The following is a 16,699-nucleotide window of genomic DNA, read 5'->3' on the forward strand; positions in this document are numbered from 1 at the left end:
CCACTGGCAACTCCTAGGAAGGCTGTGGAATTGCCTTTGGGGTGATAATCCAGGCTTAATCCAGACAAGACTGAGGGGCTAGAGGTGGGGAAGCTGGCTGATCTACGAGGAGTGACATCACTGGGACTGCACGCCTCCAAAGGACCAGCTTTGGGGGTTGGCTGTGGAATTGCCTATGGAAGTGTAGGTGAGGTTTATGGCTAGGAATGCCTTTTAGCAACATTATATTAGTTTGTGTGGGCAAAAGGTCCTTCGGATAACTCAATCCCAAACACATTGAGGGCTTTAAAGATTTAAGACAGCATTTTGAGTCGGGTCTGAAAATGCCCGGGTGACCAGTGCAGCTGATACAGATGCTCCACTCATCTTCCTCTCATCAGCAACCAAACAGCAGCATTCAGTACCAGTTGAAGTTCAGACTGTCCTCAAGGCAGTACCATGCACATCACATTTCAGCCTTAACTGGTGACTGCTGCATAGATTCCCGAGGCAAGGACCGATCTCTCCAGAACAGTATTGCTATGTGATCAGCATTGATTTCCTTATAGGCAAACTCCCATTCTTGGGTGGCAGAAGGTAATCTTCAGTTCTAGAGTCCACCACATGTTTTATGCCTGCAATTTTTGTCTGCTTAATAATTTCTGGAATGTGTGCATAGAGGTGCCCAGTGTATTTGTTTTATACAGTGTTTGCTTTCTCCTCTGTTTATAGCCACATTTGGCAAAGATTTGTTTTTTTGGCAACAAACGAGGTCTGCTTTTGTGTCAATAATCCTTGTATAGTTGCAGAATATCTGAAACACCAAACGCATCACAAAATACAGATTATAAAAACACAACCTTTTCTCTACTATCTTATTTATTTATAATGAAGGTTACAAATCCTTCCAAGACGAATTTACAATTAGCGTCAAAATAAATTCTTTCAAACCACAATAAACAATATCAACATATAAAGTTAGCAGCATCCTTCCCCACAGGGCAGTTGGTGACAGGTGGCCTTTTGGGTGATGGAGTAGAAGAGTCCAGATGGAGTAGGCTTATTGACCCATTTGCTTGGTTGGGTCCTTCCCACAGGGCAGTTGGTGGGGTGGGAAAGAGTCCATCTAGAGCAGACTCTGAGGCCTCCAGGAATCCTTCCCACGGGGCAACTGATGGTGGACGAGCCTGTGGGAAGGTGAGGAAGATATTTCACCTGGAGAGTTCTTTGATTTTTTTATTCACCTGCCTTCCTGGAACTCACTCCAATGCAGCAAGGGTGAGTCTGGTGAAGTGACGGGGTTCTATGCAGAGATTGCCTTCGGGCATGGTCTATTTAGCAGGGGGAGGTAACGCAGGTAGAATGTCTCTCACTATATTTGCACAGATGGACAACTGGACAGTGTCGTTTTTACAGCATCGGTTATATTTTGTGGGGAAACTGATATCAAGCAGCTCACACACACCGCCCCCCACTCCCTGTCCCTCAACAGGTAATAAAATCAGATGTTCCTGTGCTAACCATCTGTATCCAGGAGAAGGGATCTAGGGATAAATTTCCTGCTCCTGGGCATTAGGACCAGGACTAAAGTGAACAGTGGTTTGCTCCACGAAATGATTTCGAGCAGGTGGCAATATTCGGCCTCTCGGTGTTGCAAAGCCTACATTTTCTTTAAAATACTGGTGCTGCTGTTTAAATGTGATTTTTTTAGCAGCAGCATGCAAACAAAAACGTTTTTAGATCATACAGCAATATAAACAGGAAGTCTTAAACCCTATGTAGATATGCCTTTTCTCCCTTGTTCTCTGGGTGGTGCTCTTTGTTATTAGGACCCAGGTGTATTGAAACTAATCTCACAGCATAATGTTCTTTACAAAATTCATGTACTCCGATAAACAGTGACATTCTCTCATCGATGCACCTGGAGAGTGAAGGGGTCGAAAAGAAAGGGCTCTTGGACTCATTAGTTGCCCCTGCTTGCTCCACTTCTGTGGTTGCTTCTTCTGCGAAAGTAATTCAATCACCGTTAGAGATTGGATATACTGTAAGCTTTTTAAAGCAGTTGACTGTCTTATCACAGCAAAAACACCCTATGACTTCTAATATTTGAATGTTGCAGCATGGTTAGGTATATGTAATAGTAATTAAGTAATAAGTTTGGATACATTTGAACTGGAGTTGGGAGTTTCAGTAACAGCAGATATTCTGGTAAGGAATTAATTTGGAAATGCAAACAGGGTGGTATCCAACTAAAACAGAACTGGCCCATTAAAATCAGTGGAATAAGTCCATTCATTTCAGTGGGTTTATTCTGTGTATTCATGTTTGAGCAAGAGAGAGATTAAGTAAGTTTGGCCCTTTTGACAATGTTTGTTTAAAGTAATTGAATAGCACACTTATTTAAGATTGCTTGATTACATTTCCCTTGATGTGAATTAATTAAGTGGTTGGTTCTTATGTCTTTCTTCCCATAATCCTTTGTCACAGGTCCTAGCGCCACCAATCTTATAATAGGCTCCATCGCTGGTGCCATCCTGGTAGCAGCTATTGTCCTTGGGGGGACAGGATGGGGCTTTAAGTAAGCAATGCCGCATGTCTTCTCTTCAGTGGCTATGGCATATCTCTCTTCTGCTTACATCACTAAATTTTGAGTTCCTGCTACAAGATCTCTGGTAATATTTTACTGTAATAAATCTGTGTTTAGTGAAAGGGCTAAAATATGCGTTACAAAATCTCAAAGTTGTCACCAGGATGCAAAGTTGTCAAAATAGCAAAACCAGTAGATTAAGATTAATGGCCTCAATCAATGTGAGCCAAAATGCTGATTTAAAATGGGGAAAGTACAGTGGTACCTTGGTTTACGAACTTAATCCGTTCCAGAAGTCCATTCTTAAACCAAAGCGTTCTTAAACTAAGGCGTGCTTTCCCATAGCAGCGGGGGACTCAATTTACAAATGGAACACACTCAACAGGAAGCGGAACATGTTCTGCTTCCAAGGCAAAGTTCACAAACCAAAACACCTACTTCCGGGTTTGCAGCATTCTTAATCCAAGTTGTTCATAAACCAAGCTGTTCTTAAACCAAGGTACCACTGTACTGTTTATCTGCTTGTGCTGTTATAAACACCTTATAGGAAGTTTCCCATTATGGTAGGAATTTTAGAGTCTAGATGTACCTGCGCCTGAACATGCTCAGATATCCAGGAACTAGAATATAAAAATATACACCAGATTGACAAATTGTATGAATTTGTACCTTCTCAGGGGATCTCTTCCAGTGGTAAAGCAGTGAGCTGCTTTAATCATGCAAAGTACAGCCCTGAAGGTTGGTGCCTCATTACAAGTCTGCTGGCAGCCTGCCCTCTGTGTTCACAGCAGGCATGGAATGATCAACCTAGCTGTCTGAACTGATTTTTAGAGCAAAATTAGAAAATATGGAGAATGCATGGCTGTTGTCCTGTAAGCAATAGTTGGTATCAATGCAGCACCTTGACATGACCTTGTCTTTTGAAAGTTTCTTTGTCCTCAGTGCTTCTGCTTAGCTGCTGCTTGCTAGCACAAGGGAATTTTCAGCACAGTGAAGCCATGTCGTGCATGTTACCTTGCTAGAAGTAACACAAAGCATTGGAGGGGAGGGAGGGAGATGGTGCTGATGGGTTCTCAATAGGCGTGCATTCTCCATGCTAGTTCTGCTGTTGAAGACCGTTGTTATGTACAGATGCATTTAAAAGATGAAAACCCACTTTGGGTAAGGGAAAGGTTGAGACCTAACTTCTTCCCTGCCAGTTTCTACTCAAACTATATATTCCCTTCTCTTCCCACCCCCCAACAGCTTCCCCCACTGTAAGGTTTTGAAATTTACTAAGGCATTGAGATGACAAAAAATTTAATACATACTAGTCAGTGCCTGGTGAGTATGTTCGTTTATGGAAATTTGTTTGCAATCTCTGTTACTCTTTTGTGAAATCCTTTTTCTCAGAGAGTTTACTTGGGAACCATCCCTTTCATTTATAAGATAACAGCTAACATTAAGATGCTGTGAGATGTGAACCGCCCTATGGATGAAGGGCAGTATAATAAGTAAATAAATAAATAAATAAGTATGTTTCACCAGTTGTAATTAGAAGTGAAGATTACTGTGACGCAATAGTCCAACAGCATAATAATAATAATAATAATAATAATAATAATAATAATAATAATTTATTTATATCCTACCCTCCCCAGCCGAAGCCGGGCTCAGGGCGGCTAACAACAATAAAATAACACAACAGTCTAAAATAATTTCATTATAAAATTAATTCAAATCAAATTGATGGCAACCATTGGGCTAGAGTTCTGTGAAGATTGCCAAAGGAGGGAGTCAGGCTGTGCCCTGGCCAAAGGCCTGGTGGAACAGCTCTGTCTTGCAGGCCCTGCGGAAAGATGTCAAGTCCCGCATGGCCCTAGTCTCTTGTGACAGAGCGTTCCACCAGATCAGAGCCACAGCCGAAAAAGCCCTGGCTCTAGTTGAGGCCAGCCTAACCTCTCTGTGGCCTGGGACCTCCAAGATGTTTTTATTTGAAGACCGTAAGTTCCTCTGTGGGACATACCACAGAGAGGCAGTCCTGTAGGTACAAGGGACCTAGGCCGTATAGGGCTTTCTTAAGGACACCAAGATGGCTTCCTCTATTGTAGTATCAGAAGCTTCTTCTCTATCTCTTTGCACACCCTTCCTACCAGAGGGCTCTTGCTGTCAGTATCTGACAGCACAGATCATCTGGGGAGAGAAGGAAACACTTGGATTTGTCTAAGTTCTCCCTTCCTGCATTGCATGGGGGTTGGACTGGATGTCTCTCGGGGTCCCTTCCAACTCTTCAATTCTATGATTCCACCTCCTCCTTCCCTCCCCATTCGGTAGGTGATCTGCACTATCTTTCCCTATATATAGCATTGTAGTTTGGGGAAGGTTCTGTGAATGCAGCAGCTACAATTAATGTTGCTAGGATTGCCTAAGAGCCACATTCGTTGTTGGCCCAACCTTCTGCGGGGCTCGTGCCAGATTCCACACATACTCTTGCCTATTCACACACATGCGCGCGCGCACACACACACACACACACACACACACACACACCCTGTTGCTGATCTGCACAAAGCAGGTGTTATCACACTCTCCTCTCATCAAATGATCAATCTGATATTTGTGGAGTGGATGATTTGCATGTCTTTCAAGGTACTGGCTCTGCCCACCCTAGTGCCGTGTCTACATAAAAATAATTATTTTGCCTCTGCCACCAAAATTGTGGAGTCTTGGTGGCAGAGCAGAAATAAATTGTTCAGAGGTTGGATTAGGTCCCCAAACTTTATGCCATGCTTCATGCCATTCAAAACATTCACTCGAAGGTGTTAGTTTTATTGAGATGAACCCCATTAAATTAATAAACCACCCATTACCCATTCTGAACCACCTGTGATTTATTATCATTCACAAAGGCTCTCAATCTTTCAATGTAAATAGTCATAAATAGTTACGCTAAGATGGTATTGCTTGAGCATTTATTTATCACGTCGTTTTTTTACATGCAGAATTATGACATAAATTCAGATCAGATCAATATTGCAGTTTACATATGATCAGGAAATATAATGCTTACCTAAAACCAACATTCAATTTGTGTAACTGATCAGTTATTGGAGCTCAGATCCATGAGGCAAATTATTCGCCTCTTAATGGAGTTCTAAGCTTTCCGTGGAAGTTTGTGCATGCAGACACTCTGTATCATGGGATCACCATAGTAAAATCATAAGTCTTTGTTGTATGTGTTGAATATAGAAAATTGACACAAAACCCCATCAGTGAAGTACATATAAAAGATTCAGATTTTGACTTCAGGCACATATATTTCTATTTTAATAAAGAATGTGTGGGGGCTTGTGTGTGTGTCAATGTACTTACTGGGTTATTAAACTTCATGACCTTTAATTTTACCACTGATACTCTAAAAGTGAATAAAGCAAAGTATGTGTTTAAATGAAGGCTTGAGCCATACCAGCCCTCCCGCCCAATTTCCTTATAAACTACATAATACTATATTGATCCTTTTGACTTTTGTCCATTCACACTTTAGTCATCTCTAGCATATATTTCCCACTTAGATAATACTTTGCATCCTGTGTCTCATTCTAGTGTACAATATATATATACAACGAAATGATTTGGTTCCCCGGTATGGACAACGGTTCTCTATAAGTATCACAACAGTTCTCTTATTAATTTAAAATGAAAGTATTTTATTCTGTAGCAGAACCTCAAATATGATGGCCTCGCCTAGCTCACAGCTTGAAGTGCATGTTTCTTGGGGGTAAAACTGAAAGAAGTATTCACTGTGTGGAAGAGGCTTAGCCCAGGTAGGCCTCCTTATATTTTGCTGCTTCATTGAGTATGTGTGAGGGTTATTGTGGAGCCTAGAATGTTTATGATAATTTGGTAGGAATGGAAGAAAGAAAATTCACTGCAAAGCAGCAGGACACGGCGCTGGTTTCAAAGGTTTTGATGGTGTTGTTCACTGTGTTTCAGAGCTGTATCCAACACAGCAGGCACAGAACCATCCATTTAGTTTATGAATACTCATTTTTCTGAACTTTATTTGGGTTTGGATCCTGATTTATGCAAGCAGAAGGCCACTCAATCCAGCAGAGCTTTCCTTGGCCCCTTGTCTACATTGCAGCCCAGCTTCTGAAAAGCCACTTCTGATTATCTGAACAGGATGGGAGAGGGGGAATGGGGTCCTGCAGAGGGAGGAGGAAGGTGAAATTCAAGAGGAGGCAAGGAGTGGCTTTTCAGGCGGCCCAGAGGACCCCATTGAGGACAAAACGGGTAGGAAATGTCTGTTTAAACAGTCTTCTGCCCATGCAGGCCCAGATACAAACCATTTTGTATCCAGTATTTGGATTTTAAAATAATACTGTTCAGTTGAACAGTACAAATTTAGTACAAATTTAGGTGTTCATGTGATCTGTTTTCTCAACTGTGAAAGGTTTCATTTAAATGACCTTTCTGCTTACCTTTTCTAGACACAACCGATTTTCCTGATAATTTCATTCATGATTTTCCCAAACGTTTTGCCCTAAGCAGCCTTATAATAGAGAACAACATAATGTTGATGATACTGTATGGGTCCCCTGAGAACATAAGAAGAGCTTGCAGGACCAGCCCCCAGGTTCTATGTGTGCACCCATAAACGACTGAAATATGTGTGCATGGTTTTTACAATCCTTTTAATTAAAACAAACAAACAGACTCGAATTCTTTGTAGCATAGATAGTTGGAGAGAATTGTACTGAGACGCTGTGCATGATGGAATATGTGCATTATTCTTCTCTCTTGCGGTTTGATGTGGCAGGTACATGACAAAGTGTTTTTAGTGTACGTGCAAAGGCAGGAAAGGAATCCGTCTTGACCTCACGCAGGGTGAAAAAGCAGCACTGTGTTTTTGTAAGACTGGCAGTGTTGCTCGATTTCTATCTCTGTAATACGTTGTGCAGAAGCTTGCCCTCTCCTTTCCTCTCTTTGTACCAGAGATGGTACAACTTCTTTGTTTGTGGGAGACTATATTCTGTTTTCCTGACTGTTGCCCAGAGGCTGGAAGCATTGACCTCAATTGACCTCAATGTGTTGCCACACCTGTGCAGGGCATGTAGGCAGGCACAGGTGTGGCAACACATTGAAAATCTAAATGAGAGGTGTATCATTGAAGTGTGTCCCTCAGGAGCCACATGAATTTGCTTGAGTAGCAAGATCTGCCCTGTGGATTGTTGGCAACCAGCTCTGTATCATCTCTTTAAATCATGAATGAGCAACCTCTGGCCCATAGGTATAGTTAGGCCCACCCCAGGTCCCAGTTTGGCCTGTGAGGCTGTTTCCCCAAAGCCACACCTCATACAGGCAGCTACAATTGAACAGTTGCGAGCCTTAACGTCTGATCAGCTGATGGATCCTGACAGCAAGCTGCCGGGGTCAACTCAACTGCTGTAGTGCAGCTGATGGAAAGTATAATAAACATTTGAGGGCTGATTGTGTGCCAGTAGAATAATCCTAGGTGGTTTTAAAAGCTGCTGAAGGTGTGAAAACTCAGGTCACTCTAGTTTGCTTGCCATGATCTCACATCATGCAATTAAGCCATACATTTTGCAAATAAGGGAAGACCACAAGCCTTGTTTCATTGTTGGGCTGATATGCTACAGATACGGTACATCTCTTTTCTTCCAACAGACACAGCAAGTACTGTTTTCTAATGTTAGCCTTGTCAATATACAATAATTAAAGGATCCAGTATGAGGGAGGGCAGAGGAGATACATTCTTTATATTCTTCTCACTCTTTTCATTTTGTAAGAGATCTGCAGAAATTTTTTTTTATAATGGAGGGTGAAATGCTTAGTATTACCAATGTACTATTTTACAAACAAAGATAAAGTGATGATGTGCATCCTAGGGGTTTCTTTTTTAAAAAAAGAAGAAGAATAAAGACATTTTTAATATTTTGAAAAGAGGAAAATATTTCCTGGTCGAAAAGACAGTTTCTGAGTCTGCAGGTACATTTCTTTCTTGCTTTACAGTGCAGAAAATAGCTATATTCTTTCCCCACCCTCCTTTGCTTTCAGTTTTTAGAGGTACATGAGATAAGATGGATTCTACTTAGCATTTTCTCTGGGGAAGGCAAGAATAGTAGCTTGGAAAGTATGGAAACCAACCTGAGGCCTGAAGATGTGATCACATGTCTACAGCGTCACAACTTTTTATGATTTCTTAGAGGAAAAATAACATGCAAACTTTTATTACCAAGACGGTAGTTAGCTTATGATGTAGTCTTGCGCACGCTTTCTTGGAAGAAAGTCCCATTGAAGTAAATGAGACTTACTCTTGAGTAGACATGCAAAGGATTGTACTGTAAGTATTAGTACTGAGAGACGGAATCTGTCCTGTGAGAGCATTTCAATCTATGTAGTTTTCATGTCTATTGAGATCTGAGTTTTACAAACTGTCAGTTACATTTTGTATGTTGTAAACCAGAGCAAAAGGCTTGCCCATAATTGCACTGTTCTGTTGCTTTTGAACCGCATTGTTTTAGTACCTCTAGCAATGCAAGGTTAATTGTATTATTGTGAAAAACTGACTTTGAATTCATATAATTTAAAATACAGGTTTTGGCTTTCAAACTCTCTCCATCATGAAAAGCATTGTGAGGTATGAAAACATTGTTAGCAAAAACAGTGTCTTTATTATTCATACTAAATTTCAGAGTTATCCATTACTCTGTTGCGGCTAAAACAGCGAGAGTTCTATGGTACCTTTAAACACAAACAGTGCAAACCCGTATATGTCTGCATGTCTACTCATTGTAAGTCCCATTGAGTGCAATGGAGCTTACTCCAAGGTAAGTGAAAATAGGATTGTAAACTAACTGGTTCATTATGGTTTAAGCTTTTGTGGATTAGATGCACAAAATGTTATTCTCAATTATATATGCATGTAAAAGAACATTCAGTGAAGCCAGTAGGCTGTGTGATACGAAATGCAACAGGTCTGCAGAGAATCATGGTCTATCCACAACAGCTGCCACTGGTGATACTTATCTTTTTGGCAATTTATGCTGGTATTCCAAGGTAGAAAAGTAAAATGAAAGCAAAAACCTGATCTCACCGCGTTAGAAATGTCAGACCCACCATTACTGAATGAGCAGTAGCGAGATTACTCCATTCTATGGGAATAATGCAATCACTGTGGTTAATAGCACATATATTTGGGGACATATTTCTGTGTACGAAAGGCAATGAAAAAGGGTTCTTCTGCAATAATGTACTGATCTGCAAAGTGCATGTTTGAGTTAGTTACGTGGCACAAAAGTGAAGCCTGAAAATAACTGTCTTTTTGCCATTATCCACAACTTACCACAATAGGCGCAACAACAGATGTTTAAATTCTATTCACTGCAGCCACCGTTGCAGGAGCATGCAGTGGAGGAGACCCAAGGCTTTATGTTCCTTGCCGTTAGGGAATCTGTGAAATCCTGCTCTATGTTTTACTGCATGACAATTTGGTGGCGGTAGTGGTACACCTGCCCAGTGTTATAGGACTAAATGCATGAGCCCCTTGCTTGATGCCCCACATAAAGCCAGATTATGGGGAGGTTGCATCCAGTTTTTGTGTTGCCTTGTAATGTCTTGCTGTTTATTTATATACAGTACTGGTATAATAGGAGAATGGACGTTTCTACAAAAAGTTTTGTTTGCTAACAACAGCAGCAAAATTGCAGTGGCGCAACTAACACGTTCTGGTGTCCATTCTTCTTCACAAGCAGTTTCTTGGCATCTGCTGCTGGAGACTGGAAGTATTTTGTTGCCTATTGTAGTAAAGGCTCACATAGGGGACCCACAAATTGTTTTATATTTTGGCGTCGTTGAAGCCTTTCAGAACAGCGACTTTTGGCAGCAATAAATAAATAAATCTATGGCATATCAGTGATATTACAGAAAAAGGGGTGAATACAGCTTCATATTCTGTAGAATCCTTAAGAATTGGGCTCAGAATTGAGCTTTAAAGCCCATCCTAATATGAAACGGGTTTATTTCCAGTTTACATCTCTGGTGTCTTAGTGTGAGCCCTTACTACATAGTGTGATGATGAAAACATGACCTTGTTTTCAATTATGCCTAACTGACATATTTCTTGTTTCCCTGTCTTACTATTTGTCTCCTCTTTAACTGGAAGAAATGTCAAAAAGAGAAGATACGATCCAAGTCAGCAGGGTATCTAAGGAACTCCTTGGAAGAGCTTTTCTGTGCATTACTGGATTCCAGACATGGTGGCTTTTTGTAGTAGCTGCACAGAAAGTACGTCACTGCAGAAGAAAATTAAGACGAGCGATTTACTACAAATGGCAAGTGGAGATGCTTATGAAAGGGCTGAAGGAAAACTTGTCCTTTTCGGAGATTCACATTTAAGAACTCCCTCCACTCATTTCTCCTTTTTTTAAGGTGATAAGAAACGGGACAGATGTTATAAATGAACTATTTTGGCCGAACTTTTTTAAATACAAAGAACAGAGCAAACAAATCAAGTGCAATAAGAGAACTGTTTCAAAATAGTCAAATAGGTAAAAAGTTTCATAACTGATAACTTGAGTTCGCATGACCTTTTAATATTAACGACAGACTCCAGTGGCATGATAAGCTAACTTTTGAAATGGTAAACTGCATGGCATATATACAGCAAACGAGCTAACAAGCTGACCCCAAGCCGAGTCTGCATACCAAGAAAACAAACCAAAACATAGAAATGCTGATTCTGGGTACTTAGGAAATCACGTTCCACCAAGATACACTATTCTCCAAGTTGTACAACCCCTTCCTAATATATATTCCTCATTCATCTCAATTTTATTTTGGGGGCAACCTTATTTATGGTCCTGCAGGTCTTGTATAGTTTTCAGTATAAAAATGAGCAATTTTTGCCATGCCATTCTCAGATAATGACACATTTTCCTAAGGGTTTTGTTCTATGTGTGAGTCTATCTTCTCGGGTTGTAAAGCTTTCTTAAAACATTGCTCCCCTTTTAAGTTTTTGTAGCATGTTGTATAGCGGGGGTTCTGGGCTTGCTCTCAAAGGCATATCGCATGCAGACACAGGGAGTTCTAGCAGAAAACAGGCGTGCTTTTTAAATTTGTATGCTTGAAACCAAAAACCAAAAAACAAAAACACCCAGTCCATCCAAAACCTATTAATATGTATAAAGTGCATATGTATGCAACGAATCTTTTCAAATGCATTATTTGCTGTCATGCAGATATTTTGTATATAGTGTAAGAAGTCAACACCCTCTCAAATCAATCACAGAAGTGCCAAGCTTATAACTCTTTAATTTTACCATCTGTTTTCCTTTCTCGATCTCACATTATACGAAAGGAAAAGAAGCCTAAAGAAGCCTTAAATACCCATAAAAATACTGAGAGCTTTTAACAGGTTAAGGCTTTCCCATGTATTGTTTTATAGTCCCCAGCACCAGCTCACCTCCCAGGTCCCCATCCGTTTATAAAAGTGATCCCAATAGCCATGTCTCTTGGAGTTGACCTGCGTAGTATGTCCTCTTTCAAGTCACAGCCTCGAATGTTACTTCCTAGACTATTTGTGGTTACTGTCATGGCTCGGCTCCCTTTGGCCAAATAAGAAAGGTATCATTGTATATGTTCAGGTAGCACTTCTCCATGCTTAAGCACAGTGGGGTGCATTATTCTCCCTCTCCTGGCCCACAAGCCTCTGAGCACTGCTATCAGGTGTAACCACAGATGCGAAGAGCAGCAATGGCACCTGCCATTAGCATGCCACAGTGAGTTGCATTGTGAATAAGGCTGGCTGGCGTACACTTCTGCACGGTGCTTGTGAAAAGGCTTTATGCCAAAGTCCAGATCAACGTCCTGCCGCACTGCTGCTGCAAAATCGCTTGCCAATTTTCCACGCCTTTAGTGGCAAGTCATTCTGCATTCAGCCAGCTATGATTTTCAAGATGGCAAGTATCTCGTAACCCGATTCCCACTGCATCAGATGGATATGAATAGAAAGTACTGTACATGCTTGGTCTGGTTCTCATTTTTGTCAGTGGTAAGCTAATTTTTGATTACAATTGGCCTTTGGTTTGTACTCCAAAAGCTTTCATTCTGGTTACAAGTATTCAGGTATCCTAGTATAATTCAGCTGCTCTGGTAAAAATGACCTCCCAGTGTATATTGATGTAAACATTTTACCCTTTTAAAATTATTTCCCCCATTGCATAATTTGGAATGGTCTTTAAAATGAAGCAGGCTGTGATACTTTTAAATTTACATTGAGTTAGATTTTAAATTTAACTGTAGGCATTAAGTAATGGGAGCGTAGAGATACTTTAAATTCCTCAAGCTGCAGTAGCAGTTGTAGATTATCACAGTGGCCCTCACCCTATAATCCTATAACGTTTTATGGGCCAGTCACAGCGGTTTAATGGGTGACAGTTTTCACAGAGTTATATACCTGATTAAAATGTGCTAAAGACGCAGTGGGAAGGCGGCGTTACTGGAATGCATCTTGATATATAGCATTCACAATGCTCTGATAAAGGCAGTCTTGCAGGCTGTGTATCTTACTTCCCTTCTTAGATCTGAGTCTCTAAAAGCAAACTATTACCTGGGTCACACTTAGTGGTAAGGCAAACCATAGCTTAGCGCAAGTGGGCTCGTTTCCAGAGAGGAGCTGAAGGCTGCATTGCACCTATTGGGGTCTTGCTACTGATCTGTGCTGAGCCGTGGTTTGGCTCAGATGACCTGCTAAGCCAAACCATGGCTTAACTCACTGCAACAAGAGGACCGGAGGAGGAGCGAGTGGCTGCAGTCTCTGGAAGCCTTCATACTTGGGTTGAGCCATAGTTTGGCTTAGCGTTACACGCAAACTGAGCCAGTGTGTTCCCTTTCAGGTCTTCCCACTTGCGTCACAATATCGATGAGCAGAGCTATCTTGCTTAATGTCACTTTGCTTTTGACCATATCTGGGATAAGGGTATCTAAATTGGTGCTGGGGTCTCCTTTTTGGTTCTGTTCTGGGAGCGATGTGGTAACCACAGTAGACAACGCCATTCAATATGGCTCTAAAAATCAGATTGTTGTATTTTTAAAAAATCTTGAAGTGATTCAAAAAAAAAACATTGTAAATGTGCGATGTGATGTTTTTAATCAGACCACACTGGTCCCCAATTATGTATATATGGTAAGAGTTGGTGTAACTTTTTGTTACACTGGCAGTTTCATAAGAAATATTATTTCTTGTCCTAATTTCCCCTCTGCTGTTCTGTTCTGTGTACGTGTGTTTAAAATACACAAATTTTATGTATAGAATGTAAATGACCACGCAACCACATAGCTCACAGAAGTGGATTGTAATGTTTTCTGTGGTACTAGAGTTATATAATCAAACCTGTTAAGGTAGGTACTTACTTTTTTAGAAATTTCATTTACCACATTTTTAAGAGAACATATGTTGCCTATGTTACTTGCCTTTTTTTTTTTTTACCACAACCAGTGTCATTTTAATGGTGTTTTGACAGAATAAATGTTAAGTTACCATTTCATCCACTATTCTTCTGTTCCATAAAAAGGGTTCATCATGACAGGAAAATGTATGGAAATTTTATATAGCTTATGTTGATATGCTGCATGATCCCACTGAATTGAGCAAATTCTCTACAAGGGGAAAGCTCCACTACGCAAATTGAATATATATATATACATATATAAATATTCTAGGTGCATGTTATAATAAATTACATAGAACTGGAGTTTTACAAAGTTTTCTTTACTATGCAATGATAGGTATTGCACAAACTTAAAATTCAAAGACAAATGTCTGAGGAACTTTACAAAAGAATACTTGAATTTATTTTTGATCTAAGAAGCTTTCAGTCATATTTTATATTCATTGTTGCTTCCACTATTAATCTTCCTTTGAAATTGTTTGTAATTCTTTTTAAAATGCACAATACGACGAACCAGTTTTTGTTTGAAGTTAATACTCATTCATACCTTGTTGGCTGCCGATGAATGGAAATTCAGTTGTCATTGTTCTGCATATTAGTTAAATGAGTATTAAAGACTTCATGAACATGGAAAGCTACAACTTCTATATCTTTCTTCCTCGAATTAAATTTCTACGTTCCACATCCAAAACCGTGTTGCAGTTAAAAGATCGGATAGTACTTAACACTGGAGGCGACCCTTAATCAAAAGAGTTTATATATTCACTCACGGGAACGCTGTCATAAATCTCTCCCATTGGTAAAACTGTAATATTGAGTTGGTTTCTATCAGACATCGTAAGAGTACGACTGCAGCTTAGCATTACTCGTACCTCTGCAGGGTCATTTCACACATTGCAGAAAAGATGGTCACTGCGTTTCTCGTTCCATATTTCTTGTGACATTTGGAGCACATTCACAGGTCTGGAAACACATAGTGCCCATGGAACTGCAAACAGCCAAGGCTCCCAGGAAAAAGTTCGACGTGTGGTTTTTTTGAGAGACAGAAATTCCATTCAAAAATAATAGTGATCATATGCTTGAGCTGCATTGGTAAGAAGCAGCCTTAATGGTCTGACCCTGTTATTCGGTGGATTAGAAGTATAATGTACACCAAGGGGGGCAAACCAGAGGCCTGCTTGAGTCCACACCAGCCCTGGTGCAATTTAGCTAAACATGCCAATCACTCCAATCTGATCTGGCGTTTCCTGAGCACTTGGTGATCACCATTAGTACTCTGGAAACAATAGAAAGTTGGAGTCCGTGTTGTTTGCAATGATTGCCAAGTGCTCAGGAATCATCAGAGTGGAAAACAGGAAAGATCTTGGTGAATGGCATTCCCAGTGTCTTTGCTGACTCCATTGGGGAAGGGAAGGGGGCAAGGGAAGCCCGTCATGTTGTATCAGCTGCGGGGGATAGTACACCAGGAGAGGATGCCCTCCCCATAATCCCTTCTGAAGAGTGGGTTCTCTGTGGGTGATTTGGGTGGCACTGTGATCTAAACCACTGAGCCTCTTGGGCTTGCCGATCGGAAGGTCGGAGGTTCGAATCCCATGACAGGGTGATCTCCCGTTGCTCTGTTTCAGCTCCTGCCAACCTAGCAGTTTGAAAGCGCACCAGTGCAAGTAGATAAATAGGTACTGCTCCGGCAGGAAGGTAAATGGCATTTCTGTGCTCTCTGGCTTCCGTCACAGTGTCCCATTGTGCAGTTTGGTCCTGCTGGCCACATGACCCGGAAAGCTGTCTGTGGACAAATGTCAGCTCCCTTGGCCTGAAAGTGAGATGAGTGCCGCAACCCCATAGTTGCCTTTGACTAGACTTAACCGTCTAGGGGTCCTTTACCTTTACCTTTTACCTGCATGCACCCATACAAGAATAAGGGGCATCTACAACCACAACACCTCTGTTGGGATACACAAGAGAGCCTTTAAGCAGAAATGGCTATGCTAGACACAAGCTAGTCCATTACAGTATTACTACTACAGTGGTACCTCGGGTTAAGTACAGTGGTACCTCAGGTTACATACGCTTCAGGTTACAGACTCTTCTAACCCATAAATAGTGCTTCAGGTTAAGAACTTTGCTTCAGGATGAGAACAGAAATCGGGCTCCGGTGGCACGGCAGCAGCAGGAGGCCCCATTAGCTAAAGTGGTGCTTCAGGTTAAGAACAGTTTCCTCCAGACCTCCGGAGGAACGGACCTCCGGAACGAATTAAGTACTTAACCCAAGGTACCACTGTACTTAATTCGTTCCAGAGCTCCGTACTTAACCTCAAACTGTTCTTAACCTGAAGACCACTTTAGCTAATGGGGCCTCCCGCCTGCCGCCGCACGATTTCTGTTCTCATCCTGAAGCAAAGTTCTTAACCCGAGGTACTATTTCTGGGTTAGCGGAGTCTGTAACCTGAAGTGTATGTAACCCGAGGTACCACTGTACTTGGCCACCTATTTAACCAGGGGTAGTCAACCTTTTTATACCTACCGTCCATTAATGCATCTTTCTTGATGGTAAAATTTCCTTACCGCCCACCTAGAATCCTGAAACACTCACTAGTGGGCAGTAGGGGCGAGGTTGACAACCCCTGTATTCAACCAAAATAAAACCATCACTGTTTTGTAATACTGTTAACACAAGGAGAACTAT

The 16,699-nt window shown here is 41.1% G+C and overlaps 1 protein-coding gene across 10 annotated transcripts in view; it reads left to right on the forward strand.

Annotated features, from left to right (window-relative positions):
* Positions 1-14,650, forward strand: part of ADAM23 (ADAM metallopeptidase domain 23) — a 78,873-nt gene extending 64,223 nt beyond the window's left edge. For 3 of the 10 annotated variants that reach the window (XM_028702316.2, XM_028702307.2, XM_028702298.2), the window contains one exon: positions 10,731-14,650. In XM_028702316.2, coding sequence (XP_028558149.2) covers positions 10,731-10,963 — 233 coding nt within the window. In that variant the 3' untranslated portion in view covers positions 10,964-14,650. Of the gene's footprint in view, positions 1-2,466; positions 2,562-10,730 lie in introns of those variants that run through there. The other 7 variants (XM_028702325.2, XM_077918350.1, XM_028702343.2 and 4 more) reach the window with 5 other exon arrangements.
* Positions 14,651-16,699: the final 2,049 nt, after the last annotated feature.

This window comes from Podarcis muralis, chromosome 1 (genome assembly GCF_964188315.1).
Source record: "Podarcis muralis chromosome 1, rPodMur119.hap1.1, whole genome shotgun sequence".
Lineage (NCBI taxonomy): Eukaryota > Metazoa > Chordata > Lepidosauria > Squamata > Lacertidae > Podarcis > Podarcis muralis.